Consider the following 27704-nt stretch of genomic DNA (forward strand, 5'->3'; position numbering starts at 1 on the left):
CTACTGTACATACATGTAATACTGCGTTTCTGATCGTACACTTGTCCGACGAAAAAAAAAAGATAGTAAAAGGTCACAACTTTTGCTTTGGCACAGCTGGGTTGCTCTGAATATCGAAGGCATCGGACCGCCATTCCTCCTCTCCACCATCTTTGATCTGACGTTCTTTCTCCTGCTCCGTGACCCGGTTTACCCAACCAGCAGGATGACCGCTATCGGGCAGCAGTGACTCCCGCTTGCTCGCAACTACCTTGAACTGCGACCCGCCACTACCAGAGACAGAGGCAGAGGGGCTTATAGTCGAAGCAGCATCACGTGTGTTCTCCTTCTTGCTCCCCTTGGATTGGGCGCTGTTCGAGGTACTGGTTCGGCCCAGATTGAGGTCCTTCAAATCCTTCTGGCGGACTCGCACCAACTGCCCGTCCACATATTCGAACCCAGTCCGAACAAAGTCCTCTACCGCTTTTTGAATCTGTTTCTTGATTAATCTTGTCGCAAGTGGCTTCAGGGTCTTGTACAACAGCCCATGCTTGGCGTCCCGAATCCGCAGCTTCAACGAACCAACTTTGACACGGACTTGGTGAACACGGAAGACTGAACTCGTGTCTGCCGCTGGGGAGGATACGAGCGTGACCAAAACGGAAAGACCCCGTCCACCAAGGTCAACGTCGAGCATGCCTTTGTCATGCATTTTGATTCCAGTCTTGGTGCGGAAGGAGAACGCGACGTCTCGCATTGTAGCATGCACCTGCTCAAACGCGAATGTGATTTCGTGGCGAGAAGTATCCTCAGTGTTCTTGAGTGAGCGGAAAGCAGGTTTCGTTTTGCCAGATGGGAGGGGAGGAGTAAGGACTAAAACGGATGTAGTTGTGCGCTTCAACCTCGATAATATTGGGGAAGAGTTGTTTCCCGGACAGCGTCAGGTTCTCGACCACAAGATCAATACTGTCATCGGTATATTCGACACGTGGAATAGGAATATATCCAACCTAGACAACATGAATACGAGCTTTTAAAAAGAATCCAAACACACCTTGTCGGCTAAAGTAGGGAGAATAACCTGACGCACATCCTCCCACAGCTTGCTCTTGAACTGCAAATTTCCATCTCCATCGAATAGCAGGTCTCTCGTCAGTCTTCCAAAATCTTCAGCCAGGGCTTTGTTGAGTGGGTCTGCGGCCATGGAACGGAACCAAGCTACAGTGGTGTCGGCAACGGCATCAAAGTGCGGTTTGTATTTGTCGTTGTAGAACACACGACCCATATCGCGCAGTTCGCGAGCGCGGGTTGAACAGGCGGGCTCTGTCACGTATCCTGCATCGAGCAAAACCTGTCGAGTTCGTTGGTATCAAAGAAAGAAACTTCAAGAGAAACCTACTTTTCGAACATATCCTCCAACGGCCACCCACCATTGCTGTAATTCTTTGTCGTTAGCCGCATCTTTGGCAAGCACACGGGCTGCCGCAAGGAATGGCTCCAAAGGAGCGGCGGCGATTCGCTCCAATAAAGTGCGGAGGAGAGAAAGGGCAGAGCGGAGGGATGGGTCTTGAGCGAGAGTTGCGGCTGGAAGAAGTCCTTGACCGTCCTTGGCATCGTTTCCGACCTGCTTGGCTCGCGAAGCCCAAGCTTCAATCATGTTAAGCAACCACCGAACAGATTCTTGGTAGTCAGCGTGCTTTTGACATTCGATAATGACCTTCTTTCCGCGCCAGATCCAGCGTTCACGACGCTCCTCGGGAAAGAAATCGTCAGTGAGCCAAGCCTTTCCGTCATCGATATCTTGTTTGTTGGAAGACTGCAAGTTGCGCAGACGACCAAGCAATGTCTTCTTGGCAGTTTTGACTTGACCGTCATTCTCCGTCTCAGATTCTTCAGAGCTGGATGCGTCAGAAACGGATGACGCTGAAGCGGAGGGCTCCATAGGGCCAGGTTGTGGCTTGACGGCAAGAGGATCTGAGACAAAAGTCAGTGAGGGTTTTGAAGAACTGCATTAAGATGAACCTTCGTGGTGGAACTCGTCATGTGGTGCGGATTGCTCGGCCTGATACAATTCTTCTGCGGTGGGGGCGACTCTTTCGGCAGCTTTGACGGCAGTTTTGGCAAAAAGATCGCGTCCAACAGTGCCAAGGTCGGTCAGCAGCTTGCGCATTTCCGCATTGGTCAAGATGAGACTAAGAAGGGTCCGAAGATGGTGTGAAGCTAAAGGTCAAGTTGGATCTCTGTGGCATCGAGCAACGACAAGCTACACACCCTCTTGAGCATCGCGCTTGGCTTTTGCCACATCCTCCTTGCCCTTGGTCTTGTCGTCATCAGATGGAGTGAGCGTTGCGGTGTCTACGCCTCGCGTGGCCCAAACAAAACGCTGGAGGATCTCGCCGTCGTTCTTCTCGCGAATGAGGCTCGACAAAGTCGTGAGAATGTCACGAATATCGTTCACGAGCTTGCGACCCTCAAACGACAGCTTCTTCTCGTCAACAGGCGAGTTGGCCTTGATGTATTCGATCGTGTCGCCGATTTGCGCATTGGTTGGCATGCGGGAGCGACGGAAGGCAGCAATGGCTCCATATAAGCGAATTTTTCGGTCGATGTCGGGATTGGACGTGGTAGAGTCTACCTGGGAGACTGGGGGTGGTTGCGAGTTGGAAGCCATGGTGAATTGGGTGGAGCCGCGCCGACTGCTGGTTTTGAAGGAGAGACAGGAGTTCGGTGCGTCACCAGCTGCTCATTGGAACGATCGGGAAAGGCGGTGGCGTAGTTTGTAGGCGACAGAGCGGAATTTGGAAACCATTGGGAGATAACAAAGTGACCCTGAGGCTGGTCGACATGGAACTTGAGAGCAAGTTTTTTTTGACATCACTCCTCCGTGAGAAAACAATCAAATCATCATGATGGCTGACGCGAGGCATCAATTGCTTTGGACAAGACAATTTCAACGTCATAGATTGCTTCAAAGTTCAATGCTTGTAGCCACTGAGACTTTTGAGCGCCGGCGTGCTCCATACGAGTGCTTTTGTGGCATTCATACATTGCAGCTATGTACCTGACCACCGCGGATTTGTACAAGATACGAAAAGGTCCAACGAATAAGATGTCCGTTGCAGAACGTTCTGAACAACAAACACGCATCTGAACCTTCAAATACGTTATGAGCATTAGCGCGAACCCGCTCGAATAACTCTGGATCTCCGTGACTTGGATGCCGCCGGCTTATAGCAGTACCTTTCGAAGCAAACGTCGCACTCCTTATCGCGTCTCAGTCTGAGCCTCGTCCGCTCACCCTCCGCTAATGCACACGCCAAACAGACCGGGAATGCCTTGTCTCGTGTGTCTTGCCCTTGTGGCCGACCGCGCATAACAATCTGGGCGGCCTGGTCGACAATCGACTGCACAAGAGGCAGGTTTTGGAAGGAGAGTTGCGATGTCGATGCGTTGGTGATCGCTGGCTGACCAGGAAGAGGACCGCCGTTGGGAATATACACGATCAGAGGGACGTCAGCGCCCTCGTCACAACCGAAGAAAGTCGGGCGAGTGTTGAGTTGTTGTGCAACGAAATCGGTAGTCGTGGCGGGTACTTTGGGGAACTTGTAAGTGTTAGGGAAGAGAGCTGCTCGTCGGGACTCGGCCTGATATTCAAGTTAGGTCTGTTCATGGAAAGAAAAGGACGAACGATAAGTGCATTTCCTGCAGCATAGTTGTCATCTGTGTCAGAGGACACATCGACAGCAATGATAGTTTGAACATTCCGAGCTTTGGCCAACAGCGGTTGGAGAGGCAGATTGGCGCCGTCAATTCCACCGTCGCCCAGACTAAGAATATCCTCATCGGCCTCAGAGAAACCCGCACGGCCTTGGAAAGGATTCGGAACAAGTGCTGCATCCAAGCGAACATTTTGCTGTGGGACTATTTGTTGGAAAGCAGCGGCAGTTGCTTGGAACTGAAGTACTGTGGGATCGCTGGGTGTTAATAGTGCAGAAGCATTGACTGCTGGAAAGATGTCCCCAGTCGACCCGAGCACGAAGGCGATTTGGTCAAAGCCTGAAACACAAGAGCTCGTGTTGACAGTTCCGAGCTGTTGCAGTGGGACAAATGCGTTCAAAGTCGGGTCGTAGGAGCCAAATTCGACTACGCAGAGATTATGAGCTTGCCCAGATGAAAGTCGAGCAAGCACGTACAAATGTTGTACTCGAATTTAGTGTTTGACAAAGGAACGATTTTTCTGGGAACGATGTTGCTGGTGTTGCCTTGTTTCGAAAGAAGGGTTGTTGATATAATTGGGAACGGCATCTGGTGTGATTTGAAGGCAGGACTGCAGCGCATCATAAGGCAGCCCGTAATCCATTCAAGTAGTACTCACACATTCGAGATGCCCGAAAACAGTTGCCCGGCGCCGTGTGCTGCGTTTTCAAGGTCCAGAAGATTTGCTGCATTGGTACCGTTTGCAAAGTGTCTAGCGAGCGACAGTCCGAATGCATCGGGAAGACCAGCATGGCCTCCCGCAGGTGAACCGACCTTGCCGGTTGTTTCAACGATCAGGCCACCAATGAATGCCTGGTTGAGCGTGTTATTGCTCCCGAACGGTGTCAAGACGTCGAAAGCAACGTTAAATCCACCGTAACCATCGGTGGTAGGAGAAGAGGGACCAAAGACCAATTCGTGGACAGTCGGCATGTTTGCTTGGGTGAGAGCAGTGACGAACCACCCTCCTCCAGACAAGCCAGACATATACGATGCTCCTTGAAGGATACCGCCAAAACCCAACGAGCTGGAAGTTTTGTTTCGAGAATCGAAAGCGGTCACTGCTCCTGCGTCGAAGAGTGCCGCGCGAAAAGCTCCGCCACTGAATGCGAGGCCATAGGAGGGAGATGCGCCACGTTTTCCGGAAAAGACCTCTTTGACGGTCAATGGAACTGGCTGTTTGGTGGAAGCCAAATTAGCCAAGAATGTGGCAAAGGCAGCGGGGAGGGCGGTGGAATGACGAGATTTCAGATAGTCGCTTTCTTGGGCACCCAAGCCCTTGGCGTCACGAACGAGGGTAAATCCAGCGGGACAGTCTACATTTTTGGGGGTATATGCGGCAAGGGCAGACGGCGAGAAAGGGGGAAGTTGGGCCTGAACGAGCGACAAGAAAAACGAGCAACCAAGGACGAAGGGGGTGTTAACCACCTTCATGCTGGAGAGAAGCAAAAAGACGAAGGTAGTGAATTGATCGACGACGGGGATTGTTATCGACAGGTCCGGGTTGCTTCCAAGTTCGGGTAACATGAACATTGCAACGTAGAGATGGCATCGAGATTGGAGTTTCATCTGACCTGGTATCGAGGGCGTTCATGCTGAACACGATGTCAGGCATTGCGAGCGACAAGGAACGAGCGTAAACGAGCCAGATGATGCATCGAAGTATAGGTAATCAGAATTGAGCAGATCTATTGTCGAATCAAGCGCTCAAGCCACATGCTGGGGGTCGGGTATGGCATGGTCAAGGTCATCTTGACCTCAGCAACCACCTTCCAGGAGGCTTCTAGGTTTGGGCAAGTCCTTGTACCGCGATGTTCCCAAACAGAACGAAGTTCGTCGTTTAGTTTGTGGTGACCAGAACAGAATGACTGCTTATATAACACTAGTCATGGCGGTCTTTGATAATCAATCATCACAATCACAGGATTGGCCGTAGTGCCAGGCTCCGGCATGCTGCGGCATCGTGTCCCAAGTGCCATATAATCTCCCAAGTGACTGAGGCTTGAGGAGTGAAGAACAACAAGAAAGCTGTACAACCCGACGTTCTGTTTGTACCCCGCGGTGGAAGTTGGGACATTTATGTACATGAGCACAACAGTTAATTGTAGATCATCCTCTTGATAGACGGATTCGGATTCCAATTCTAGTTCGCCGCAGACCGTGGGCGACGATTTCGCCTCCGCTCTTTCCCTTCATCGTCAACCACAGGAAACCACGGAGAAGGTGTGTTATATGGATCCCACTTGAGCAGCCCCTCGTCGAACGATGGTATCTGTGCCGTACGCAAATCATTAGCCAAGTCCTCACTGGCATCGACAAGGCCCTGTAACAACTGCATTCAAGTTTTCAGTATATGACCGCCAGGAACCATCGACTCCTCACCTTGATACGATCCTCAGTCCACAATCCGGCATATCCACCCACCATCCTCTCCTCAACCAACTGCTTCAAGATCGTGTGGGCGAGTGTGAATGACTCGACCGGCGAATACGTTTCCGGGGACTTTAATGCCGCCTTGCATTTGGCCATGAAGTGGTCAAAGTCTGGTTGTGCAACGACGGGAGCAGACACCAGGCCGTAATCAGGTGAAAATGCCCATTTATATCGACGATGGAAGTTTGCGTTCATTTGCTGCCAATCAAAGGACATGAGAGACATAGAAAGCTACTCAGGGTCAGAGAACTCATTGAAGATGAAGTATTACTACCAACCATGAACATGGGCAATGCCATAGCTTGTAGTGCAGTTAAGAAACTATGCTGGAAGCGCAGTTCCCGGGCAGGAGTCGAGTCTACATAGAGATGAATATCAACTTCAAAAATGGCCACAAAACTTACCTGGGTTCACGGCCAACAACAGGCGATCCAAGCATTCGAGGTGGGCCTCAATGACCTCGGACAGGTACCAATATGCGAAGGACCGCTCTTCAGCTGTGTAAAGTTCCAGCTGGAACCCAGAAAGGACAACGTCGCGAATGACGGAGAGACGCCAGAGCAGAACACAGCTGGAGAGATGGCTCATGATTTCTGTCACAGACAGACCCTTGAAATCATGTCAGCAAATATACCACTTTGAAGGTAAAAAAACGCCATACCGGCATCGACGACTGGATATCCAGCATTTTCGCATAATATGCGTGCAACTCGACAAGCAGCTTCATCAAGAATCGTCTTCTTCGACCTGGGTTAAACCATAGTGCCCTGATGTACTCAGTCATAAGCTAGAAACAGATGAAAAGGAAAGAACAAACGATTAGCAGCAGCTTGAGCAAGCGGCAGATGACATGCCTTGAAGTGTCCGCGTTGAAGGTCGCCCCAAGCGAGCCATTGGCTGGTTGAATGTTCTTCGAGGAAAGTGAGCACGGCTTGTTGGCTCACACCGAGCGTTTCATAGAAGAATCTGTCGAATATCCATTGGGGACCGAATTTATTCAACACCAACAGGCCATTGTAAAAGACGGACTGAACAACGAGATAAATGGTGTGCAAATCTCGAAGGAAATAAAAACGCACTTGTGTGGCTGAACGAATATACGGGACACGCAATGGTGGATTTGGCGACCATGCGCGAAGTAAACCAGCGGTCTGGAAGCTTTGTCACTGTATTGCTCTGGAAAAGGAACAGTCGCACCTCCCATGACGCAAGTGCATTTGTTGAAGACAGTAGACGCATCTCGTCCCAGCCATCTAGCAATAACTCGAGTGCAGACCAAGTTGAAGACATTTGGGGGACTGGGATAACACGTATGGGTACTGAGCTATTCAGCTTGCGGGCAACGTAGGGGTCGAATGCGAAATGCGCGATTGAGCTGGCGGGGGGTTCGGGAGACGGATAAGACTGGACTGTCTTGAGATGATTGCGCGCAACACCTATGAGTTGCATGAAGTTGGAAGGTGAACGGAAAACATTAGTGTCCATCAACTGGAGAAGAGATTTGCGAAGATTCAGTCGGGCAACAAGTGCAGTCAGCCATGGCTCTGGAACTTGAAAAGAGTCAGATGATGGATCATGGGACCTAAAAACGCACCTTGTCTTGTCCGTATGAGCCAGCCTGTTGCATTGTCCAACCCCAACAGAGCATTTTGCACCGACATTCCCTCCAATAGTGAGGTTTCACATTTATCGCTCTGCCAGTCTTCTGTCTTGGAGCTGGTTAGCTTCTTGGAAGACCGGATTGTGAGTAGACAAACATCATACATGTGGCCTTGAGACAATTCGCGCCATGAAAGGTCGCAGCACTTTAGCATTCCTGAAATGGATGCCCGAAGAACGATCGTGATTAGGTGGGACTCGGGATCCTCTCCGTACGGTGCCAAATCCGGGTGAAGGTCGAGAATGGCCACCGAGTACAGTGAAGTAAACACAGTGTGAGCAAGGGGGTTGCCAGCATGAAACAACATCTGCAGAAAATGAGTTTAAAAGGCGACAGATAGCTTAAAGCTCGCCTCCAGAGAGAAAGAGCGGTCGATGATCCAGCAAATTTCTTCAGGGAGAAGCGGAGCCCATGGGTCGAAGGGAGGGCGTTGTTGTTCTGCTAAGACCATCCCGCTGTCGAGCCGTGGTTCTCCTATCTACCCGAGTAAGTTGAATGCGTTTCCACGGAAACGATGAGCACCTCAAATGCACTCATAGCGTCATGGAGGGTAAACCCTTCACGGAAGATGATTTCGCCAGGCGGCATCTCTAAAAGAATTTCAGCGAGCAAAGGGAAAGCAAAGAAAGTACCAGCCAGAAGCCGCGTCGAGAAATATTTGCGTTACATCGTGGAAATCGTTGCCGCCAGGGAGGTCGGACTCTGTACTCATCAACGTAGAGAGTGAAAAAGTTCGCGTCATGTGACATGAATCTTATTTTCCGACGGCCACTTTCCACACTCACGAAACCGCGAACTATCTTCTCTGGCATTCAGCCAACAGGAATTCCACATGTGTGTTACCTCTCATCGTGATGACGCGTCTTTCAGACTCGCCAGCTAGGCAATTACCTCGGCGCCCTTTCAAACTGGGTGGACCTTCAAAAGAATGCAAATCCACAAGACCAACTGCTCTTCTCCGTCGTTGGCTGGCATGCCCTCACATTACCCCAGGACCCGAAAGAGCTAGCGACGTCGAGAAGAGACATGCTTGCTGTTTTATTAGCTATTGGACTTGATCCAAAACGCTCGATTATTTTCCACCAGGACTCTGTGAGGGTCAACGTCCAAATCAAACTGAATTACTTGACCTCTTGAAAGAATGCTATGCATACCGAACTAGCATGGATACTTGGCTGTATAACGCCAACTGGAAAGCTGCGACGCATGACTTCATGGAAGGTACCACACATGTACTTTGATTCCGTCCTATTCACTCTTCTTCCAGACGCGTTTAGCACAGTCAAGAAATGCCAACGACGAATCTGAGGTCGACGAGTCGCTCTTAAATGCGGGCTTGCTCACCTATCCTGTTCTTCAAGCCGCCGACATTCTTCTCTACCGTGCAACTCACGTGCCCGTTGGAGACGACCAGCGACAGCATCTCGAGCTCAGTCGCGATATAGCAGACACCTTTAATCGTACATTCAAGGATTCCTCCTCCGGACGGTTGTTTCCTGTACCGACTTCATTGATTAGTGCGTCATTCCCTTTATTCACATTCCAGCCTAACGCGCATTTAGCACCCGCCAAACGAATTCTGTCGCTCAAGGACCCAAGCTCCAAGATGTCCAAGTCAACACCAGATCCGGCCTCTCGCATCCTCCTCACTGACTCACCCTCTCTGGTCGCCTCCAAGATCCGAGCAGCCGTGACTGACTCCATTACCACTGGAATAACCTACGACCCGGTTTCACGACCAGGCACCTCAAATTTGCTTTCCATCCTTGCTGCTTGCGAAGAGGGCGAGGTTGATCCCGAAGCTGTGGCCTTACGATGTGCCGCCGACGGGATGTCACATGCAGACTTGAAAAAAGAGGTATCTGAGCGGGTCAATGCGCTTTTGGAGAAACCGCGAGCGGAATTCTCCAAAATTCGCGCCGATGAAGGATACTTGGAACAAATCTCACGGGAAGGTGCAGAAAAGGCGAAAGTGATTTCGTCAGAGACTATGGAGTTGGTTCGAAAGAGGATTGGCTTGTATTAGCATTCTTTCCATTCAAAACAAGCATTTTTTCCTGCGTATAGCGAGTAGTTCTTGTGTGAGTCACGGCACAGCCACTGCCGCCTTGCTCTCTTCTTGTCCTCATAATGCACTTTGTGCGACGAGTCCATGTCTGAAGTGGACGATTCAGACGGGGGTGTCGTGTCTTCCCGGGACGTGGGTCCAGTGGCGAAACGCCGCCGCATCGCCACTCCGGGCTCAACAGATCTCCCACCCCCCAAAATCCGAGTGGTAAGCAAACATTCTGACCTATCTGAGGTCAGTCGGAAATCATGTCATCGGCTTGTGTTGGCAAACGGTTAACATACTCAACTTGAAGAAAACCGAAACAGAACTACGACAGCTTCTAGAAGTCGATGTTGAAGACTTACAACGGTTAAAAATTCGAATCAACAACAATGAATTTCTAGGTGGGCTGGCATGCGATGTTGCGCTTTTGAAGGGTTTCAAGTACGCAATCTCTTTCCGAAAGCTCTCATTAAGTTGATGTCTAGGTCTGAATACCTGGAACGATTGCGAGCCATTCGGATCGCTCTCGGCATGGATTGTACAGCGAGTGATGACTCAAATTGGGAAGAGGAAGGTTTGGGGCAAAATATACCAGAGGAAGAGCTCTGGTCACCTCCTTTGACTCCCTCTCTTGAAGATGAGGTCACCCGGGACATCCTGCAAGACCAATATGGTCGTCTTCTGAAGGACACATTCAAAATCGACATGTTACGCGTTGACCAAGCCGTTGCCATAGAGCACACTATGGCGAAACGCGATGTTTTCGTCTTTAAGCCCACGGGAAGCGGCAAAAGTCTGGTATACCAACTTCCAGCTATGGCGGAGCGGAAGCTTCATCCGCGCAAAGTCACAGTCGTTGTCTCGCCTCTGCAGGCACTCATCCACGACCAAGAAATGAGCTGCATTGCCCATGGCATCCCTGTCCTCGCTATCACATCCGACCGCCCCCAATCTGATGAGACCATCCGTCACAGATTCTGGACTGAAGAGCCGGTTCTAATCTATGTTACGCCTGAGCGATTAAACCGGAGCACAAATTTCCATCGGTTTCTCTGCGAACTTTATAGAAATGATCACATTAGCCGCTTTGCGCTCGACGAAATACATAGTCTCCTTTCCTGGGGTTTAACATTCCGACCAGAGGTCAGTGCACCCGTAACAGCTTCTCTGTTTCTGACGTCGACTTGTAGTACCTCAATCTCACATTTCTGCGGGAGGACTTCCCGCACGTGCCTATCGTCGCTCTTACAGCAACCACTACTACGCGTAGTATCCAAGAAATCACCACGCTCCTTCGAATGACAAACACGATACTTGTGCGCTCCTCACTCATCCAAGGCAATCTTCAGGTCACGATACATCACAAATCAGGCAACAGCAGCCAGGTCGGCGCCTTAGTCAAGGACATTCAAAGCAAGCCAAGCACCCATTCGGGCATCGTCTATTATAACAGTCGCAGCGGTTGTGCATATCTGGCAAAAAAGCTGGAAGCTGAAGGGATAAGGGTGGCACTATTTCACGCCGGTCTCTCGCCGGATGAAAAGCGAGCGTCGTATGCGAACTGGATGAATGGCAGCATACAAGTAATGGTTGCCACGGTACGTGGAAACGAACGACAAAAGGGGACAAAACTAACTCTGCTTCTAGAACGCTTTCGGGATGGGTGTAGACAAACCAGATGGTGGGGCCCCCCGCTGACGTGATTCGCCGCTGTGCCTAATTGACCCTGGTAGTGCGATTCATTGTCCATTATGATTGCCCAAAGAGCACAGAATCGTGAGGTGCAGTTGGCTGTCTGGCTAAGTCTGACTCGGGTACAGATACTTACAAGAGATTGGTCGTGCGGGAAGAGACGGACAAGATGCCGAGTGCATTCTCTGTGGGAGCGTTTATCAATTCCTCAATCGATGCTGACTGATCTCCAAAAGACTACCGATACTCTGACCTTTTCCCCTCATTGTTCCCATCTCGCCTGGACAACATGACCCCAAAGGCTCGGCGCAGAATGAAGCAAGCAAAAGAACTGGTAGAAGTCCTCCACAGTTCTAGTTGCATAAACCAGCGTCTTTACCGTTACTTTGGAGAGCGGTCTGCTCCATGCAACAAGCAATGCAGCAACTGTCTCAACGGCGCATCTCGCAAAACTGTTGATTTTGCACTGTTCTCAAAAGTCATTCTTGGGTACCTGCGGGACATCTTCACTCACAAGTCCAACGAGAAAGTGACCCCGAACCAACTAGTGGAACTACTCTGCGGCCGCAAGGCTAAGAACGAACGAAACTCCCATCCCGGATATGGCAGTGCGAAAGACCACAATATGACTTTCGAGTTGGTCGAGAAAGTACTAGGAGCTCTCATACATCGGCAAGCCCTCACCGTCGAGCGAGCGAGCTCTGAGGACGATCATCGGAACAAGCATTGGTATATCAAGGTCAGTTGTGTGACCTGGATCTAACAACCAACTAAAAGGATTATAGTTCGGAGCCAAAGCGCTCGACCACAAGTATCTCGATGCCGATGGCTGCTTTCATATCTCGTTTTTCGAATCACCCTCCATGCGGATTACTACTCCATCACCAGCGAGACGTGCTGTGAAGACCAAGAGGCATGGCCATAAGGCGCCGAGGCCAATGGCTGGCCACGACTACGAGGCCGACAACAGTGATTCGGAGTCCGAGTGGGAAGGAGGCAGCGGGAACATCTCAGCGGATACCCTAAGCTCAGATGAAGAAATTAACCCAATTCAGATATCGAGCTCCAAAAGACAAACTACTCGGCGACATAGCGTGATCTCCCTGAGCTCGGATTCAGACTCTGAGGCATCAGAAACCGACTCGTCGATGCAATCCTTTACCCCGCTGCTCGACAAAGAACAGGATCTTGATGTCCAACCAGCCGCAACCAAAGCGAAGCCACCTCCGGCTACCTATATCTTCGTCGACTCCGGATCGGACGCAGAAGAAGGGCTGGTGGCGTATGGCTCGGATGTGGAGTTGATTGCCAACTTGAAGACTCCGAAGAAGAACAGGACTAGCCTCGCTCGCGACTTTGGTACCCGCCCCAAAGCACAGGCATCGGGGAAATCGCTCTCCCCATTGTATGGAAGGAAGGCCCACCCTGGCACTAGAAGACGCAATAACTTGAAACGGCGTCGTGATAGCTCAGTAGAGATGTAAGTATGCAGGCTTGGGTCGAGGTGTCGATGCATAGCACTGGTAGAATAGTAGACTCGGTCACTCAAAGCTAGTACATATTCTACTTACGATAATTTGTAGCAATCAACGTGATTTGTAGCTTAGACCGTACTTACTAGCATTCTGGACTGGCGATAAGTACATGCAACGAAGGATGCATGTAGACTTCAGGGTAAACGTCTCGGAAGTCACCTGGAAGTCCGAATATCCGTTCTAAATTTGTTTAGCGGCTCAAGACGCTCGTCAATGACTCAGTCATGCTTACGGCGACGCTTGATTTGTGTCAGATCTAATGACACACGTGACACACGGGTTTTCCTTCTTAACATCTCCGCTCTATTTGCTGCCAGGCTCTGAATAGATGTAGATGTGGTTGGCCAGTATTCTGTCTCTTCAGAAGCTAATGTCACTAGTTGCTCTGTCGAATCGATGGTAAATATCTAAACGGAGTTTTTGCCGGCGATCCACTGACTTATATTTGTGAGCTTATCCATGTCAGCAAATGGATTACTCGGCCCTTCGGCACTTGCTACCACCATATAAGACTCACTCGATGTCTTCTTCTCCCCAACCCCCGCGGCGCAAACACCATGTTTCTTGTGCTTACCACCCCCTCAACCTCCAACACCACTTACACCAACGAGTTCGGTGTCCCTCAATACCAAGTTGATACGCGCTCGACAAGGGCTAATCGGACCTCCTTTATTCGTCGCGTCTCCCAGCGCCAATCCACTGCTAGCCCACATTCGGATTTGGACGTTTTCGCTATCAATACTCCCCAGCGATCCGCTGCGATAGACGTCGCCACCATTAGGTGGAATATCGTCAAGTCGACCGTTATCGACTTCGGGGGAAAGGAGCGTCAGACGAAGCACTGGCTGAAGCGCGAAGATGTCTCATATGGCTTTAGCCCGCGAGTGATGACGGCGCGGGATGGAAGGGAATACCGCTGGACACAAAACCCGGAGACTTCTGAGCTTCAGTTCCGCACAAACAACACACAAGATGTCCTCGTCGCCCGTTTTCATGCCGAGAAGGAACTGCCAGCTTTCTCCCCTACTCGCCCGCTTCCTGCTCTCGAGGTCTTACCAGAGTTTGAGCATCTGGCCGAGGAGATTCTGGTTTGTCGGCTTCTTTTTCCGTCTCGCCTCGCGCTCATGGCCACAGGTCACTTTCGTCTACGTAGACAACAGAAACAGCAGGAAATCGCCCTCTCGAAGTCCGTCCCGCAAAGGTTCAAACTGAGGTTGTCCGGCAAACCATTCGTCTTCGCCATTGCGCGTCGATTTACTCTTGGAGGTCCAGGTGCCAAATGCACGAAGGTTGGGATGTCCGACGGCGCTTCTTCTGCGTCAATCATTGGAGCCCCTAACACACCATGTACATGCCTCTATCGGAGCGCGACCAGACCTACGTAGTAGTACCACGTAGATGACCTTGCCCCCCGTACAGGACCTACCATGCGAATAAATCCTAAGCTCCAATTCTCTTTTGGGCCTTGGCGTTGCAAGTTGCACGCCAAACCACCTTTAACCGTGGCAATCACCCAGTTCCAGTCAAATATCAACGCTCTCGATATTCACAACACCTTGTTCTGAGCTTCTAGGCTCTAGCTGGCTCTTGAATCGAAAATCGTTTAGACTTGTTGGATCAAAACATCTTACAAGCTTGTTCACCGCCACATATTGCCTTGGCACTGGCTGGATGTCGTGCTCAAGGCAGTGCGTCGCTCTCTATGTCGACCACCATCCGTACGCGAGCCTCTAAAGTCATCGAAGCTGCTTGCGTGTCTATTCTCCTCGTGTTATGCTCTCCGATTGCGGTCTATCTTTCATGTACTGCTTGCTTTCGGTCGCCCAGGCCCACGAACGTTAACACCCGTCTTCGTGAACCTCAACCCCTGCCCACCAAAGGGCGACGAGACCTGAGTCTCTGTCAGCCAGAAACACAGTCAAATAACTTTTTCGTCCTTCCGCCAGAGTTAAGACGGTGCATATACGAGGAAGCTCTTGGTGGCCGCCACGTTCTGTTGATTGCGATGGACGACTTTCTCAGCAAACAATCGTGGGTCCGTTCTCGGACAATACTCCATATTCCACACAACAAATTACAGCGCGTATACGACCCTATCAGCGTCAATCTCCTTCGCACCTGCCGCCAGGTCTACCTCGAAGCCCAATTGATTCCCTTAACTCAGAACACATTCCATCTTCATGCCTTCGGGCTGCACGCGACCCTCCTGGCCAGCTTTGGCCAATTCAACCTCCCACATCTCCATTCACTCGACATTGCACATCCAACCTTCCCAAGTGATACATGGTGCTTCAACGAGCCGCCGTTTCATTCACTTGACTTGCTTCCTGAGATGACGGGTCTCCGCAGGCTGACATTCTCGTTCTACACGACTTCGCCCACATACTCACCCGAGGACAGAGTGGACTATGATCCCCTCACACTCGTAGATTCACCATGGGGGGTGAGGGTATGTGGTGTCAAGACGCTGAAAGAATTCAGGCTGGTCTTCCATTTCAATGGAGTGGAAAAGGCCGTCGAAGATGAGAGATGGGCATTGCTGGCGGAGAAGGTTTTACAACATGTAAATGTGCCGTTTTTCTTTCCTGTTATGATTCTTAGCATCGACACAGTGCTCGACTGCATCATAGTCTCGTCTATCTTATAGTACCGACGCCGTAAGGCTCGTTTCCGCAGTAAGTGAGGCTTGGAGTTAGGCTCAGCTGTCTTGGGACGTGAAGTGGAAACAGTACCGCGAGGATGAGATCACGGACTTGAGTTTATAAAATGTACCGATGCTACAACAGCAGCGTGCTAAGAGAGTTGAATACAACCAACAATCTTCCTGAAAACCCGAAGAGACCGATGTGATGGATGACTAATGCCATATTTCCTTCACATCTCCCACCGGACAGGGTCTGCCCAACCAGTTGAATGGAAACTAACGCTCATTTTGAGCTCACTTCATTCGTCTTACAGTCTCCGTGATGCTTGCTACTCGCTTCAGTCAGCTGCATACATTTCTTGGGCATTTTCCGTGAGTTTGCTTACTCTTCGGGCATTGAAGACCGCACTCTGCCGTATCTTGCCGGACGATAGCAACTCGCGCCGAAGACCAAGGCTTGGCTTGACAAAGCTCAAAAGTTTGTCCACGCGAAATGCTCATAAATCTGTTGACCGTCTTCTGACACTCAGTTTTCTTTCCCAACTTCTCCTTGTTTCGCACATATCACCATCTCGGATGGTCCACTCCTTTGCTTTCGTCCTTCTTTTTCTACTCCCCTCGTCCGCTTTCGCAAGCCGGCATGATCACCGACAAAACCACAACCACGAACACGTCTCGGCACGACAACTTCCCGGCTCATGGTTCCACAGAGATGACCACCCAGGTGTGTAGTCCGCAGACTGCACTGCGGTCAATAACCCTTTGATAGTGCGCGCACTCTTCCGACGCGCGGACGCGACAGATGGGGTTGCCTATCCTGCAGTGGGCTCCCAGGAATGGAAATCTGCTTATCCATCTCAATGGGGGCCGCCTGCGAAGATTCCAGACACATGGGCGGCAGCTCTGAAGGCCGCGATTGAGCGCAAGGCAATTCCAGACATCCCAGTAGCCCAGGTGGACAAAAATGCTCCAGACGGTGGTGGGACCCCAGCATATCCCAAAGGTACGCGATTCTGAGTAAAGTAAAATTACCCGGTTTGCCGACCCAGTAAAAACAGAATTTGACCCAAATGGACCTATCGTTTGCTCCGCGACCTACAAGTGTCGTATACCAGGCGATATTTGGGACGCCCCAGACGGGCAGTTGGCGTTGAGTTTTGATGATGGGCCCACACAAGTATGTTCTCTTCTTAGGTATCGAAGGTGTCTAATCGATTCTAGGCCTCCGATGAGCTGCTGGACTTCCTCATTGCCAATAAACAAACCGCTACCCATTTCATGATTGGAAGCAACCTGCTCGACAACCCTAAACAGTTCTTGAAAACTTTCAGCACGAATGGGGACATTGCCGTCCACACATGGAGCCACCAATACACCACCACCTTATCAAACGAACAGGTCGTTGCTGAGCTCGGCTGGACAATGCAGCTTATTCACGACTCGACTGGTGGCCGCGTTCCCCGATATTGGCGCCCGCCTTATGGCGATAGCGATTGCCGAACGCGTGCGATTGCCAAAGAGGTGTTTGGCCTCACGACCGTCATCTGGAATCAAGATACGGCCGACTGGAGTCTGGCAAGCACCCCGCCAGGCACGACTCTTGCGAAAATCAACGCGAGCATGACCGAATGGCTCAAAACCAAGTCACCTGGATTGGTCATTCTTGAACACGAAACGTCGAGCCTGAGTGTGCAAGCATTCAAGGCTGCCTACCCCGTCATGAAGGAAACGCAATGGAAAGTCGTTTCCTTGTCGCAGATGTTCGGCAATGGGACTGGTTACTGGAATGCCGCGGACAACCTGAGCCCCGTCAAACCCGTTGTTAATCTTGTGGATGCCACGAAAGCAAATGCCGGCCCAGTCTCGTCTTCTTCGCGGCCCGCTGCTTCGACACCCACGGGCCAGGTCTTCAATAACAACAAGAACGCTAGCCCGAGTAGCAAACCGTCGCCGTCACCCTCTGCGAAGAGTAGTGCAACGCTCCAAACCGTTTCCCCGAGGACAATTTTACTTTCACTGTTTTTTGTTTCTCTCTTCGCATAGTTCTATTCAGATTTCAAGGACACGTACATACCATTTACTAGACTCACTTTCAGCATGTCGACTCCTGTAGACAAAATATGAAGACGGATTTCCGTTGGAAAACTTGATAAGCACACAGAAATTGGGACCAGTGAAAGTGTTATGTAATCAGCTTTTTTTCAAAGCCTGTTTCCAACCACCAATTCGCATGGGTTAGGGTCTCAATTCGGCGCTCAAACAGCGCCGTGTATCAATCCAATCCAATCCACAGTGAAAGCGCCATCACTCCAATTCTTCTCACTCCCTCCACCCTCTTGTTGAGCCGTAAATGGCCACGAGATTCACGAGGATATGGGGACAACTTCCTCGATCCCGTTATGCTTTCGGTGGCGCGTCTGCCAGCGCAATATACTTGTTCCAAAGCTCCAGAAAGTCGGACGACAATGGTCGTGTTGAACAAACGAGTGTTGGCACTCATCCTGGCATTGCAAGAGTCGACAGCGCCAGCGTGCCTTCGTGCGTCCTTCCTTTCTTGTGTGCTTTTGCTCATCTATGCAGGAACTTTCCCTGCGAAGACCGGATGTCCTCACTTACCATCCCATCCTCTGCCTGGTCGTTCTGGGCAATTTACGACGGACACTCGGGCCACCAAACTTCCGCCCTTCTCGAGCAACGACTTATTCCTACCCTTGTCGAGAAACTACAAGACTTGTACCGTCAAACGACAAAGGCGCCTGAGAAGGAACCTATTCACCAAGTGTTCAAGAACGCGTGTCTCGAATTGGATGACGAAATCGTCAACAAAACCGTCGAAACCATCGCTTCCCTGCCAGAAACCGCGCCACGTATGACGCTGGCAGCCACACTTCTACAAGCCGCTCGATCAGGCTCATGCGCTCTCGTTGCCTTCTACGAGGCCAACCTCCGTCGGCTCCATGTTGCCCTTGTGGGTGACTCACGCGCTATCTTGGGCCGTCCTCGTCAATTATCAGACGGCAAGACTATTTATGACCTCCACATCCTCTCTGTCGACCACAACGCCAAAAATCCTGCAGAAATCGCCCGCTTGGAGGCCGCACACCCCAACGAGCCGGAACTTCTCAACCGTGAGACAGGCAGACTGCTCGGCTGGGGCTGCAGCCGCGCATTTGGCGATGGGGTGATGAAATGGACTCGAGACATTCAGACATGGATGGAGAAAGACCTGCTCGGCAGCAAACCGCGTGCTACCCTTCTGACACCGCCATATTTCACCGCTGAGCCGGAGGTGACGACGATCGACATTCAACCGGGCGACTTCATGATCATGGCCTCCGACGGACTGTGGGACAACCTGACGAGCGAAGACGCGGTGGGGCTTGTCGGCGCATGGATCGACCGCTGGGGAATCGAGGCTTTGCGGAGTTTCGATATGGGCAGCGTGGCAGGGCACAGACTCGAGCGCAGCGAACTGCCAGTGAAGATTACCGACAAGCAAGACAAGTATCCATGGTGGAATGCCCAGAAACGGTTCATCAACGCGGACTCGTTCAATGCCGCGAGCCATTTGGTCAGAAATGCTCTGGGTGGTGCGAATACCGACCTCCACGACGCTTTGCTAGCTACTCCGGCCCCGCGATCTCGCTATCAACGGCGAGTTCTCTTTTTGCTTGGTCGTAGATGTCTGACTCTTTTCCAGAGATGATATCAGTGTCTTCGTTGTGTTTTTTTGATAGGGGAATCGTCTTATTCGTGTTCTGGTTTCAGCAAATATGTGCAAATGAAACGCGTTGGCGGTCACGGTGGGCAGAGAGCTGCCATTGCTGGGTAGACAAGTTAATGCACTCATCTACAGGAAAGTGTCCCACATCATCATCATCATCGACATCTACTAGTAGTGGTTTCTAAGCGAAGCTTAACACAACAGTGTCAATTGACGGCAAGTCAACTGCTGAAAATTGAGAAACAGACCTTGCAGTAGCTGGAAGTGCTTGCGGCTAGGGCTGGGCCTTGTGTTCACTCTGTGCCCTGTAAATAAGGGACCACCGGTGGAGTTGATGGGATCCAGCCTAAGCAACATCAAGTTCAAGCTCTCTCAGGAAGAGCTTCAAGTCCGAGGATGGAGTATGCAACAAAATGCGCCCGGGCCGCAGCCAGAGATAAGACAACACGATGTTTTTTTAGCTTGAAGAGGATTTCGTGCCAACGCCAATGCGAGCATTTGTGCTGAAAAAACTCGTTTGTTACATTCAAATCAGCGACGGGTGTGATCAAGGTGACTTCTTAGATGAGAGTAACTAAGTCCTCTGAGTAAGTACTTGTCGTTTTGACTTCTCTGTGAGACAGTTTTGACATGTAAAGTGTACCATAACCGACGGCCTCTGTGTTAAGCAGAGTTAATACACACAAAAGTGGCTTTACTCTTGAGTCTTGAAGTTCATGATCAGCCGCACTCAGCCTTAAATTATTGCTGCTCACTAATGCTTATTCTTACCAGGTAGCCCATGGAGCCGCGGGTCACCCCAGAGCCTCGAAATTTCAGCAGTTGGTGACATGTACACAGAGACATTCGTCGTTGATTGAGGTCGGATACAAGGGTGATATGCTTTGTCAGCACTCATCAAGTCACATGACCGTGATGACAGAATTGCTTCTTCTCGTCAACCACCGACCATGGCGCAACCAAAACCAACCACTGATCTCCAGACTGTTCTGAATACTGAAATAAAGTGGGAATCGCCTTCACCGCCCACTCCGCCCCGCTCTAACACATTTCTCGCTCCAGGGAGTGGCATTTCCGTGCGAAGTCCAAACTCGGACGGTGTTCAATATCTCAGGCACAGTTCTCGTGCAGATATATACTTCCATCAAGGAAACTCGGAAGAGCATCACTATGCTCTTGAGCTCCGCGATGCTGTGCTTCGACTGAGGCGTGACGGCGCATTCATCGCTGTCCCACTTTTTCGTGTGAACGAGGCCCCAATAGGGCCACACCCTGTTGGTAAGCTCGTTAACACCCTTGCCTCAAAAAATGAACGTAATTTCAGGATCCTATGAGATTTGGGTACCCTCGGAAACGTTTGCCTCCGTTTATTCATATCTTTGCCTGAATCGGGGGCCCTTGAGGTATACCTCAGTGTCAGCAACTTTTTAGGCTACTGCTGACTGCTTTCCGCAGCATTCTGGTCCACCCACTCACTCGCGAACAGGTACGCTCTCGTACCACTTCCTCTGGTTCGTCACTAGATTATTTTGACTAGCGAGCGTGAGTCGCATTCGTCCTAACGATGATCGAGCACCTCATCTCCGCGTTTAGTGACCACGAAGTCCGCGCCTCCTGGATCGGGCCCGCTTATCCTCTTGATTTGTCGACGCTCCCCATTCGAAGCGCGGAGATCCCCCTGCAGTACCCCACCCTCAGTGCGCTGATTTCTCCGTCGTTTCGCATCGCTGATCTGATTACCCTTCCCTTCTCAACCAGAGGTTGGATATTCTTCCAGGATCCCGTTTATCAGCCCTGAGGACCGCGCTGCACTTGGTGCAAACGTCGAGAAAGTGCTCATGAAGGAGAAAGACGCCGCTAGAGCACCCGTTCCTTGATTCCTTCCTTGTCTTGGTTCTATGTACAGTTATAGTAATCACTACCGGTTCTATCTTGGTTACTTTTGGCTCCGTACGACCTCCAGAAGGGAGTCGGTAGCATTGCAGTATCGAGAACACTGCCTCAACTTGTCGCCCACCGAATATGCTTCTATTGGAAAAAGACGACAGCAATTCCCAAAGACTTGCTGTAAAAATACCAATCAGACTTGTTCCAGCAAGAAACACAAAATACAAACGTGTTGCCTGCCGATTCCGAAGGAGCCAGCTCCAATAACGCCTGCCTCAAGTTCCCGTCGGCGCCACCCATAGCGTTGTTGGTGAGGTGCATAGAAGGGTTCGGGTCTGAATTCACGAATCGTTTGGGTACGTTCCATTTGCGAAAGAAAGTGGTGTTGTCCTCCTTCAGTTTCACAGGCAGGTCCTCTCGTTCAAGAACGACACCCGGCGTTGGGTCAGGCACTGTGTCGTCGAGCGAGCGATAGAGATTGGTGTCTTGATTCTTTTGCAGCCATGCGCCGACCAGGCCAACGACCTCCTCGTCAGTGAGACACTGAGGAAGCCAGCTAGAGGATAAGACGAGGAAATCCCCAGACTCGACTTTGATTGATGTTGTGTCTGGCTCTGCAGAAAGGTATGGGGGAGTTTTGATGCGGGGATCTGGTTCTGGGGCTAGATAGTCGCGATGAAGACGTTCGTGGATGTCTGTTGACCACTTGAGTGGGCCGTCACCAAGCGCGCGGGTATAAGGCCGCCCAAATAGCGTGTCGTCCGTGAAGATCTCCTCGTCGGCGTGTTGCGCTTGAATTCGTGCACGTTCTAATGGGTTTTGGGGGGTATGGTCGACAGAGAGCACGTGAACATCGTAGATGACTGAGCCGTCTTCAGTTGGTGGTCGTGGTCGGCCAAGAACCGCCCGCATGTTGCCGAGATTGGCAACATGGAGGAGGGACACGTCTTCTTCATACAGGGCTGAAACAAGGCAGCTCGACGTGGTTGCCCTCAACGCATCAGACGCATATCGCTTTGAAATAGAGCTGAATACTCGTCCGAGGAAGAAGTCGCGTATAAAGTCGTCCGTGAAGTTTATGGCCGTTCTAATGACGGAGTGTATTGCCTCCGGCGAAGGGTGAGGCTCGTGAATAAATTCAACGGGCTGGGGCGTACTGAGGTCTGTCTGGTACCATCTGAAGAGTGCCTCAAGGTTGAACCAGAGGTTTTCTTGAATAACGTCTGCCACATTCGCGCGATTGACAAAGTCGCCTTCGAGCATACTAATGAGTGTTCTTGGACCACGGCTCATGATACGAATTCTCGTATCTACAACACAAGTCAACCCAAAAGGACAAGAGAAACAAAACGAGTTGGCGCACCAAACCGTGAACTCCAATACATTCGAATAATTCCATCTGGCGCTTCGTTTCCAAGATACTTGATAGCCTGTTGCCAGCCAAATCTGTCCTGTGTAAAGCCCGCACCGAGGGGTGGGTCGGATTTGTCGCTGGAACTGGAATCAGCCTCAGCCTCATTATGCAGTCGATGCTGGTTGGTGAGAACAGCCAAAACAGAAACGCCTAGACCAAGACGAGCTATGGTCCACGGTCGTGAAAATGAAGCCCCTGGCCGTTGTCTGAATGCTGCTCGAAACGCAGTCTGCCAAAACATGGTCGAATGCAAGGTCGAATGTAACGACGTCACGATGATTTCCTATCTTTCCTTCGCCTATCATGGCTCAACAACGGACGATTTTGACTATTGCTGGGTCGGACTCTGGGGGTGGTGCAGGAATACAGGTAATGATATACGTCCTGCATTCGCCAGGCCTAACTCTTGCCCAAGGCTGACCTTCGTACCTTTGCAGCTCATGGCCATTTTGGAACCAGCGCGATCACAGCTCTTACTGCTCAAAACACCACCGGCGTTCAAGGCGTTCACGGAGTTCCCCCTGAATTTTTGGAGCAGCAAATTGTCTCAATTCTTAACGACATTGAAGTCCACGCCTGCAAAACGGGAATGCTATTCGATGCGGCCAACACCAGTGCGACTGCTCGTGCTTTGAAAGCTCATTATAGTGGCCAGAATATGCCTCCAATTGTCTGCGATCCAGTTTGCGTCTCGACTTCTGGGCATAGTCTACTCGAACCCGAAGCTCTCCAAGTCATGATCAACGAGCTCTTCCCGTTGACAACTCTCCTTACACCAAACAAAGCGGAAGCGGAACTCCTTCTAGCGGATCATATCAACACCTTGGAACAGATGGTCAAGGCTGCGCGCAATCTTCTCAAACTTGGACCTCGAGCAGTTTTGCTCAAAGGCGGCCATATTGTGTCTAACAAAACCGATATTGACCGACTTTCTGCGAGCGGAGTTCGGGTCGTTGGCCGAGATGAAGATGCGATGATTTTGTTAGCCAACTCTCTCCAACCCGAGTCTTTTGTTGTGGATGTACTTTGCGAGTCAACCCGTGGAACCTCAATCTTCTTAAGACCTCGCATAGACTCTTTGTCAACACATGGTACTGGATGTACTCTTAGTGCTGCCCTAGCCTGTTCACTTTCAGATGGAGCCTCCGGTATGTCTTGTTCGAGGCATTTACTCTACCTCATCACTATTATTAGTCTTTGACGCTGTTGTTCAGGCTACCGCGTATACTCATCTAGGGATTGTAACAGCCCATAAGATTGGGCATGGCCATGGTCCCCTCAACCATCTCCACGCTCTCTCCCGTCGTAACATTGCCCTGTATGTTGCCCCATCAGTCTCAAGACTTTAACCGACCTATTTTGAGCCCGTCGCCAACGAATCCTCACCCACTCACGCGCCGGCTCATATCGCACAACCTGGACCACTGGAGAGATTTCGTTCAACACGAGTTTGTGTGGCGTCTTGGTCAAGGCACGTTACCACGGACTGCTTTTGTCCACTTCATCAAGTAACGCTGTTTACTTACCTGCTCGCATGTCTGCTGACGAATCCCGCAGACAAGACTACCACTATCTCAAGTACTATGCCAGAGCCCACGGGTTTGTAATCGTCGACTGTCCTCCCCCTTCCTCACATCCAGCATTAGATTGCTTGCCGCTAAAGCTTCATCGTTCACTCTTATCGAGTCGGCAACGACAACAATCATGAACGTTCTTCGTGAACTCAACACGCATCGATCTCTGTGTGCTTCCTTCGATGTTTCGAGCGACGAGCTGGAAAGAAGCGAGGAGAGCATAGAGACAATTGCGTATGGCTCGTTCTTGATGGACATGGGTTTACAAGGTGAGGTCAAGCCCAAGACGACGACAGAAACTTACAGATAAGCCAGGCGACACCACCCAGCTCCTTATCTCCGTCCTGGCGTGCCTTCTGGGCTACGGCGAAGTCGGATTATGGCTCCAGAGTGAAGCAAATCGTAAAGGCAGCGGTGTCTTCCTCGAGGGAAATCCCTACCGCCAGTGGATCGAGGACTACTCCGGCCCGTTGTATCAAAGTGCTGTCCGCTCTGGACTTGGTGGGGCTTGTTTAATCGGTGGGGTCTTGTGAGCTGACATGAAAAACTTCAGAGTTGATCGAGAGTGTTGCTGCTGCTGCCTCACCGTCGCTTGGCCGACTTGAAGAATGGTGCGCCATTTGGGATCGATGCACGGGGTTAGAGAAGGCGTTTTGGGATATGGGACTGAGAGCATCAGGTTAAGTAGTGGGGCGCGACTTGACATATCACAGTCTTCCAGAATAAGTAGATTGCTTATAACGTATAAGGGCAGATGAATGAATGTTGGGGTGGGTATGAGCCAGGTGGCCGTCGTGGAAACTCGGCGAACAGCACATTGGGAACCGTGATGTCAACAATGAATTCATTGTTCTGCTTGTCTTAAGCTACAACCTGGGGGGCAGCCGTTTGACAATGTTAGGCTCCTCAGGCCCAATTGGCAAGCGGACTCGATGCTTGTTGTTGCTGCGAAGGATGTCACCGGGTCGTCCATAATACACAGTGATAACGTGCCATTCGTCCATGACAGGTCATACAACTCAGGTTCAGTAGCTCTCTGATGAGGCATTGTACGACCATATTACAAATAAACAAACCCAACACCTTTCTCCCTAGGGTATGAAATAAATATCTTGATTTCTTTTACTCTTTCTATTTTCATCTAAAATCTAATGTCTTTTCAATGCTGAGTTGGAACTTGGAAGTAGTGCTGTCCATAATTATATTATGCCAGAATATATATTTTGAATATATTCAACTAAATATGACTACAATATTAATATGCCTCCTGTATATTCAGTGGGTAAATTATGAATATGAACATGCCAAGGTCATATTCATTATGATAGCCTGTATATCTTACTGCTTTCTATCGGAAAAGAAAGTCTTGAATTTGTGGTCATTCAGAACATATACAGTTATATGATATATATGATAATGTTTCTAGTCAGTCATGTCATCAGAGAGATTCAGATTCTAATTATATTGACCTATGAATCCTCTCCAGACAATTGACAAACAAAAGTAATTGATTTTACTTCTGACCTCAATCGACATAGACTTCTGTGCCTTTGGTCCAGATCGCTCTTGGCTTATAGTTTAACATCCCATCTTGCATCCTTTCCTTCACCGTTATATGAAAATTGGGACTCGGGTCAATGATCTTTCGTCCCTTCCCAAGATGGACTCTGAGATTCTGATGAGTAAGTCACGATGAAAAGGCCACAACACGAACCCAAAAGTGGTATGCCACTTCCCAGAAACGTCTTGGACACTCCATGGCATCGGGGCCACTTCTAAGACGCCCCAACCCAGTGCCACAGAGAATGCAGCAACTGGGCCATTTCCACTACCACCTCCTGCGCCGGGGCCGACGAACTTGAGAGCGTCATGTAACAGTTGGACGGCGTCAACGGATTCGATCGGGTGGTCGTTGTCAACGGAAAAGATTGGTGAGCCGTCGCCTTTGACCGGGACAGAAGGTGGGCAATCCTCCAACGTGATTTGTGCCCGAGCGAGTGCGTCCGCGTCAAAACGGATCCCACACTCGGCAGCGACGAGTTGTCGAATCATCCAGCGCAGGCCAATGTCGGCCAAAGACCGCTCTACGCTGTCTTGTTCGTCTCCACCACCAATATCTGGAAAGAAGGTGAGTATTTTTAATGATTAGGGCGGGCTAACATGCCTCCATGGGTCCCGGCAAACCACACCTCGAGTACATCAGTATGTGGATATGGATCAGTATCATCGGGAGATGGCTTGGGTTCAATGAGGTAGGGCTGGAATCGCACACGGTGTTCGTCCAAAGCCAGCGCATGTCGGAAGGTCTTGATGGAAGAATTTATCGCCGTGAATGGCAGTGTCCTTCCCATAAGGACGCCGACGCTAGCGACTGTCTCCCTGTCAGAGAGATGTATCGTCAACTGCTGGCCTCGAGTTTGACGGGACGACACACCAACACCCCAAAAAGTCAATTTTGACGTCCTGGCAGAACATCTTCTTGTAGCCCTCTGCAAGCTTGATTCCCGATGCGCTGGTCTTCTGATACATCTTATACGCAAAAGGGACTTGCTGTGAATTAGAACGAGGTAGCAAGCCAACCTGCGAGTCCAATATCAATATTAAATCGGCTAGCGTTTTGAGCCACCCAGTGGCACCCACTTTGTGCAACATTCCCGCAAGAGCTCGTGCAGTATATGCACCTCGAGAAAACCCTATTGATTGCGAGTTGATTCATAGCACAATGAAACAAGAGTGTTCCCACCAAAAAGACATATTTTGTCGCCTGTGTGGTAGTTCTGCATGAGAAAGCTGCGTCAAAATCAACTCCACAACGTTTCGTGGGTATAAAGGCGTACCGATACCCGTCCATTACATGCTGGTTGAGATAGCTAGGGTCGTCAACAAGGACTATAACGCGGTATAGGAATGGGACACACAAAGCGACTGCTTGGTCCAGTCTCTTTGCCACCCATTCGAAAACGGGAGAGACAATACTCGGATCGAAGTAGGTTCCAATTCCAGACTGGGACAGCAGTGGTCAGGTGAGGCTCTCGTTCTTAATGGTTGGACGCACCTGGTAGTAACACAGCTGTGTTCGAAAGTCGTCCTTCACCAGCAAACCGAAGAGTTTGACGACATTGGTATCCTGCCGTCAATTCAAGCAGCAACATGAAAGCGCTAGCTGGTTCAACGAACGTATTCATTGTACTCGGCCGCAGTTCCATCGAAGCAAAGAACAAGAGTTCGAGGCTCTGGTGTCGGAGGCAGCTCTGTTGACGGAGGGAAAGCTGGCGTCGGGTTGGTCGTCGCTGTGGAGCTCATTCCGGCGTGGAATACAGTCACTGCCCTCAGGCAGGAGAATCCCGGTTGTG

At 50.5% G+C, this 27704-nt stretch overlaps 12 protein-coding genes across 12 annotated transcripts; 6 read left to right on the forward strand and 6 right to left on the reverse strand.

Moving 5' to 3' along the window:
• Nucleotides 1-73: 73 nt before the first annotated feature.
• Nucleotides 74-736, reverse strand: MIND_00011300 (uncharacterized protein; the record flags this gene model as incomplete). The annotated part of the gene is made up of 1 exon (XM_037357085.1): nucleotides 74-736. One exon carries the CDS (start codon nucleotides 734-736, stop codon nucleotides 74-76), a length of 663 nt encoding a protein of 220 aa, XP_037224995.1.
• A 52-nt stretch (nucleotides 737-788) lies between these two features.
• MIND_00011400 (uncharacterized protein) lies at nucleotides 789-2650 on the reverse strand (the record flags this gene model as incomplete). The annotated part of the gene is made up of 5 exons (XM_037357086.1): nucleotides 789-989; nucleotides 1034-1330; nucleotides 1379-1953; nucleotides 2002-2199; nucleotides 2251-2650. 5 exons carry the CDS (start codon nucleotides 2648-2650, stop codon nucleotides 789-791), a joined length of 1671 nt encoding a protein of 556 aa, XP_037224996.1.
• A 502-nt stretch (nucleotides 2651-3152) lies between these two features.
• On the reverse strand, nucleotides 3153-5304 carry MIND_00011500 (Lysophospholipase; the record flags this gene model as incomplete). The annotated part of the gene is made up of 4 exons (XM_037357087.1): nucleotides 3153-3623; nucleotides 3668-4122; nucleotides 4173-4306; nucleotides 4355-5304. 4 exons carry the CDS (start codon nucleotides 5302-5304, stop codon nucleotides 3153-3155), a joined length of 2010 nt encoding a protein of 669 aa, XP_037224997.1.
• Nucleotides 5305-5878: 574 nt separating this feature from the next.
• On the reverse strand, nucleotides 5879-8549 carry MIND_00011600 (uncharacterized protein; the record flags this gene model as incomplete). The annotated part of the gene is made up of 13 exons (XM_037357088.1): nucleotides 8465-8549; nucleotides 8351-8418; nucleotides 8181-8306; nucleotides 7926-8135; nucleotides 7763-7877; nucleotides 7366-7718; nucleotides 7248-7319; nucleotides 7023-7196; nucleotides 6830-6955; nucleotides 6573-6777; nucleotides 6447-6526; nucleotides 6118-6399; nucleotides 5879-6067 (listed from the first exon to the last, which is right to left on the reverse strand). The coding sequence occupies exons 1-13, from the start codon at nucleotides 8538-8540 to the stop codon at nucleotides 5879-5881; spliced, it is 2076 nt and encodes a 691-aa protein (XP_037224998.1). The 5' UTR covers nucleotides 8541-8549.
• Nucleotides 8550-8575: 26 nt separating this feature from the next.
• On the forward strand, nucleotides 8576-13057 carry MIND_00011700 (uncharacterized protein; the record flags this gene model as incomplete). The annotated part of the gene is made up of 13 exons (XM_037357089.1): nucleotides 8576-8662; nucleotides 8708-8920; nucleotides 8969-9049; nucleotides 9096-9345; nucleotides 9391-9823; nucleotides 10131-10322; nucleotides 10367-11024; nucleotides 11072-11479; nucleotides 11529-11562; nucleotides 11615-11657; nucleotides 11702-11760; nucleotides 11810-12312; nucleotides 12359-13057. The coding sequence occupies 13 exons, from the start codon at nucleotides 8576-8578 to the stop codon at nucleotides 13055-13057; spliced, it is 3660 nt and encodes a 1219-aa protein (XP_037224999.1).
• Nucleotides 13058-13504: 447 nt separating this feature from the next.
• On the forward strand, nucleotides 13505-14320 carry MIND_00011800 (uncharacterized protein; the record flags this gene model as incomplete). The annotated part of the gene is made up of 3 exons (XM_037357090.1): nucleotides 13505-13507; nucleotides 13561-14196; nucleotides 14243-14320. 3 exons carry the CDS (start codon nucleotides 13505-13507, stop codon nucleotides 14318-14320), a joined length of 717 nt encoding a protein of 238 aa, XP_037225000.1.
• Nucleotides 14321-16328: 2008 nt separating this feature from the next.
• Nucleotides 16329-17795, forward strand: MIND_00011900 (Carbohydrate esterase family 4 protein; the record flags this gene model as incomplete). Its single annotated transcript, XM_037357091.1, has 4 exons — nucleotides 16329-16476; nucleotides 16522-16755; nucleotides 16811-16929; nucleotides 16974-17795. The coding sequence occupies 4 exons, from the start codon at nucleotides 16329-16331 to the stop codon at nucleotides 17793-17795; spliced, it is 1323 nt and encodes a 440-aa protein (XP_037225001.1).
• Nucleotides 17796-18102: 307 nt separating this feature from the next.
• MIND_00012000 (PPM-type phosphatase domain-containing protein) lies at nucleotides 18103-19458 on the forward strand (the record flags this gene model as incomplete). Its single annotated transcript, XM_037357092.1, has 2 exons — nucleotides 18103-18290; nucleotides 18333-19458. 2 exons carry the CDS (start codon nucleotides 18103-18105, stop codon nucleotides 19456-19458), a joined length of 1314 nt encoding a protein of 437 aa, XP_037225002.1.
• A 968-nt stretch (nucleotides 19459-20426) lies between these two features.
• MIND_00012100 (uncharacterized protein) lies at nucleotides 20427-21274 on the forward strand (the record flags this gene model as incomplete). The annotated part of the gene is made up of 4 exons (XM_037357093.1): nucleotides 20427-20754; nucleotides 20801-20879; nucleotides 20932-20987; nucleotides 21024-21274. The coding sequence occupies 4 exons, from the start codon at nucleotides 20427-20429 to the stop codon at nucleotides 21272-21274; spliced, it is 714 nt and encodes a 237-aa protein (XP_037225003.1).
• Nucleotides 21275-21504: 230 nt separating this feature from the next.
• MIND_00012200 (PPM-type phosphatase domain-containing protein) lies at nucleotides 21505-23018 on the reverse strand (the record flags this gene model as incomplete). The annotated part of the gene is made up of 3 exons (XM_037357094.1): nucleotides 21505-21541; nucleotides 21593-22673; nucleotides 22727-23018. 3 exons carry the CDS (start codon nucleotides 23016-23018, stop codon nucleotides 21505-21507), a joined length of 1410 nt encoding a protein of 469 aa, XP_037225004.1.
• Nucleotides 23019-23080: 62 nt separating this feature from the next.
• On the forward strand, nucleotides 23081-25035 carry MIND_00012300 (uncharacterized protein; the record flags this gene model as incomplete). The annotated part of the gene is made up of 8 exons (XM_037357095.1): nucleotides 23081-23146; nucleotides 23193-23925; nucleotides 23972-24095; nucleotides 24142-24285; nucleotides 24335-24376; nucleotides 24424-24620; nucleotides 24667-24852; nucleotides 24905-25035. 8 exons carry the CDS (start codon nucleotides 23081-23083, stop codon nucleotides 25033-25035), a joined length of 1623 nt encoding a protein of 540 aa, XP_037225005.1.
• Nucleotides 25036-25876: 841 nt separating this feature from the next.
• On the reverse strand, nucleotides 25877-27654 carry MIND_00012400 (DUF2235 domain-containing protein; the record flags this gene model as incomplete). Its single annotated transcript, XM_037357096.1, has 10 exons — nucleotides 25877-26018; nucleotides 26066-26468; nucleotides 26516-26730; nucleotides 26786-26931; nucleotides 26992-27044; nucleotides 27095-27141; nucleotides 27189-27221; nucleotides 27270-27355; nucleotides 27407-27478; nucleotides 27529-27654. 10 exons carry the CDS (start codon nucleotides 27652-27654, stop codon nucleotides 25877-25879), a joined length of 1323 nt encoding a protein of 440 aa, XP_037225006.1.
• Nucleotides 27655-27704: the final 50 nt, after the last annotated feature.

This window comes from Mycena indigotica (genome assembly GCF_014461135.1).
Source record: "Mycena indigotica strain 171206Taipei chromosome Unknown Mind.scaff0001, whole genome shotgun sequence".
In the NCBI taxonomy this organism is placed as follows: domain Eukaryota; kingdom Fungi; phylum Basidiomycota; class Agaricomycetes; order Agaricales; family Mycenaceae; genus Mycena; species Mycena indigotica.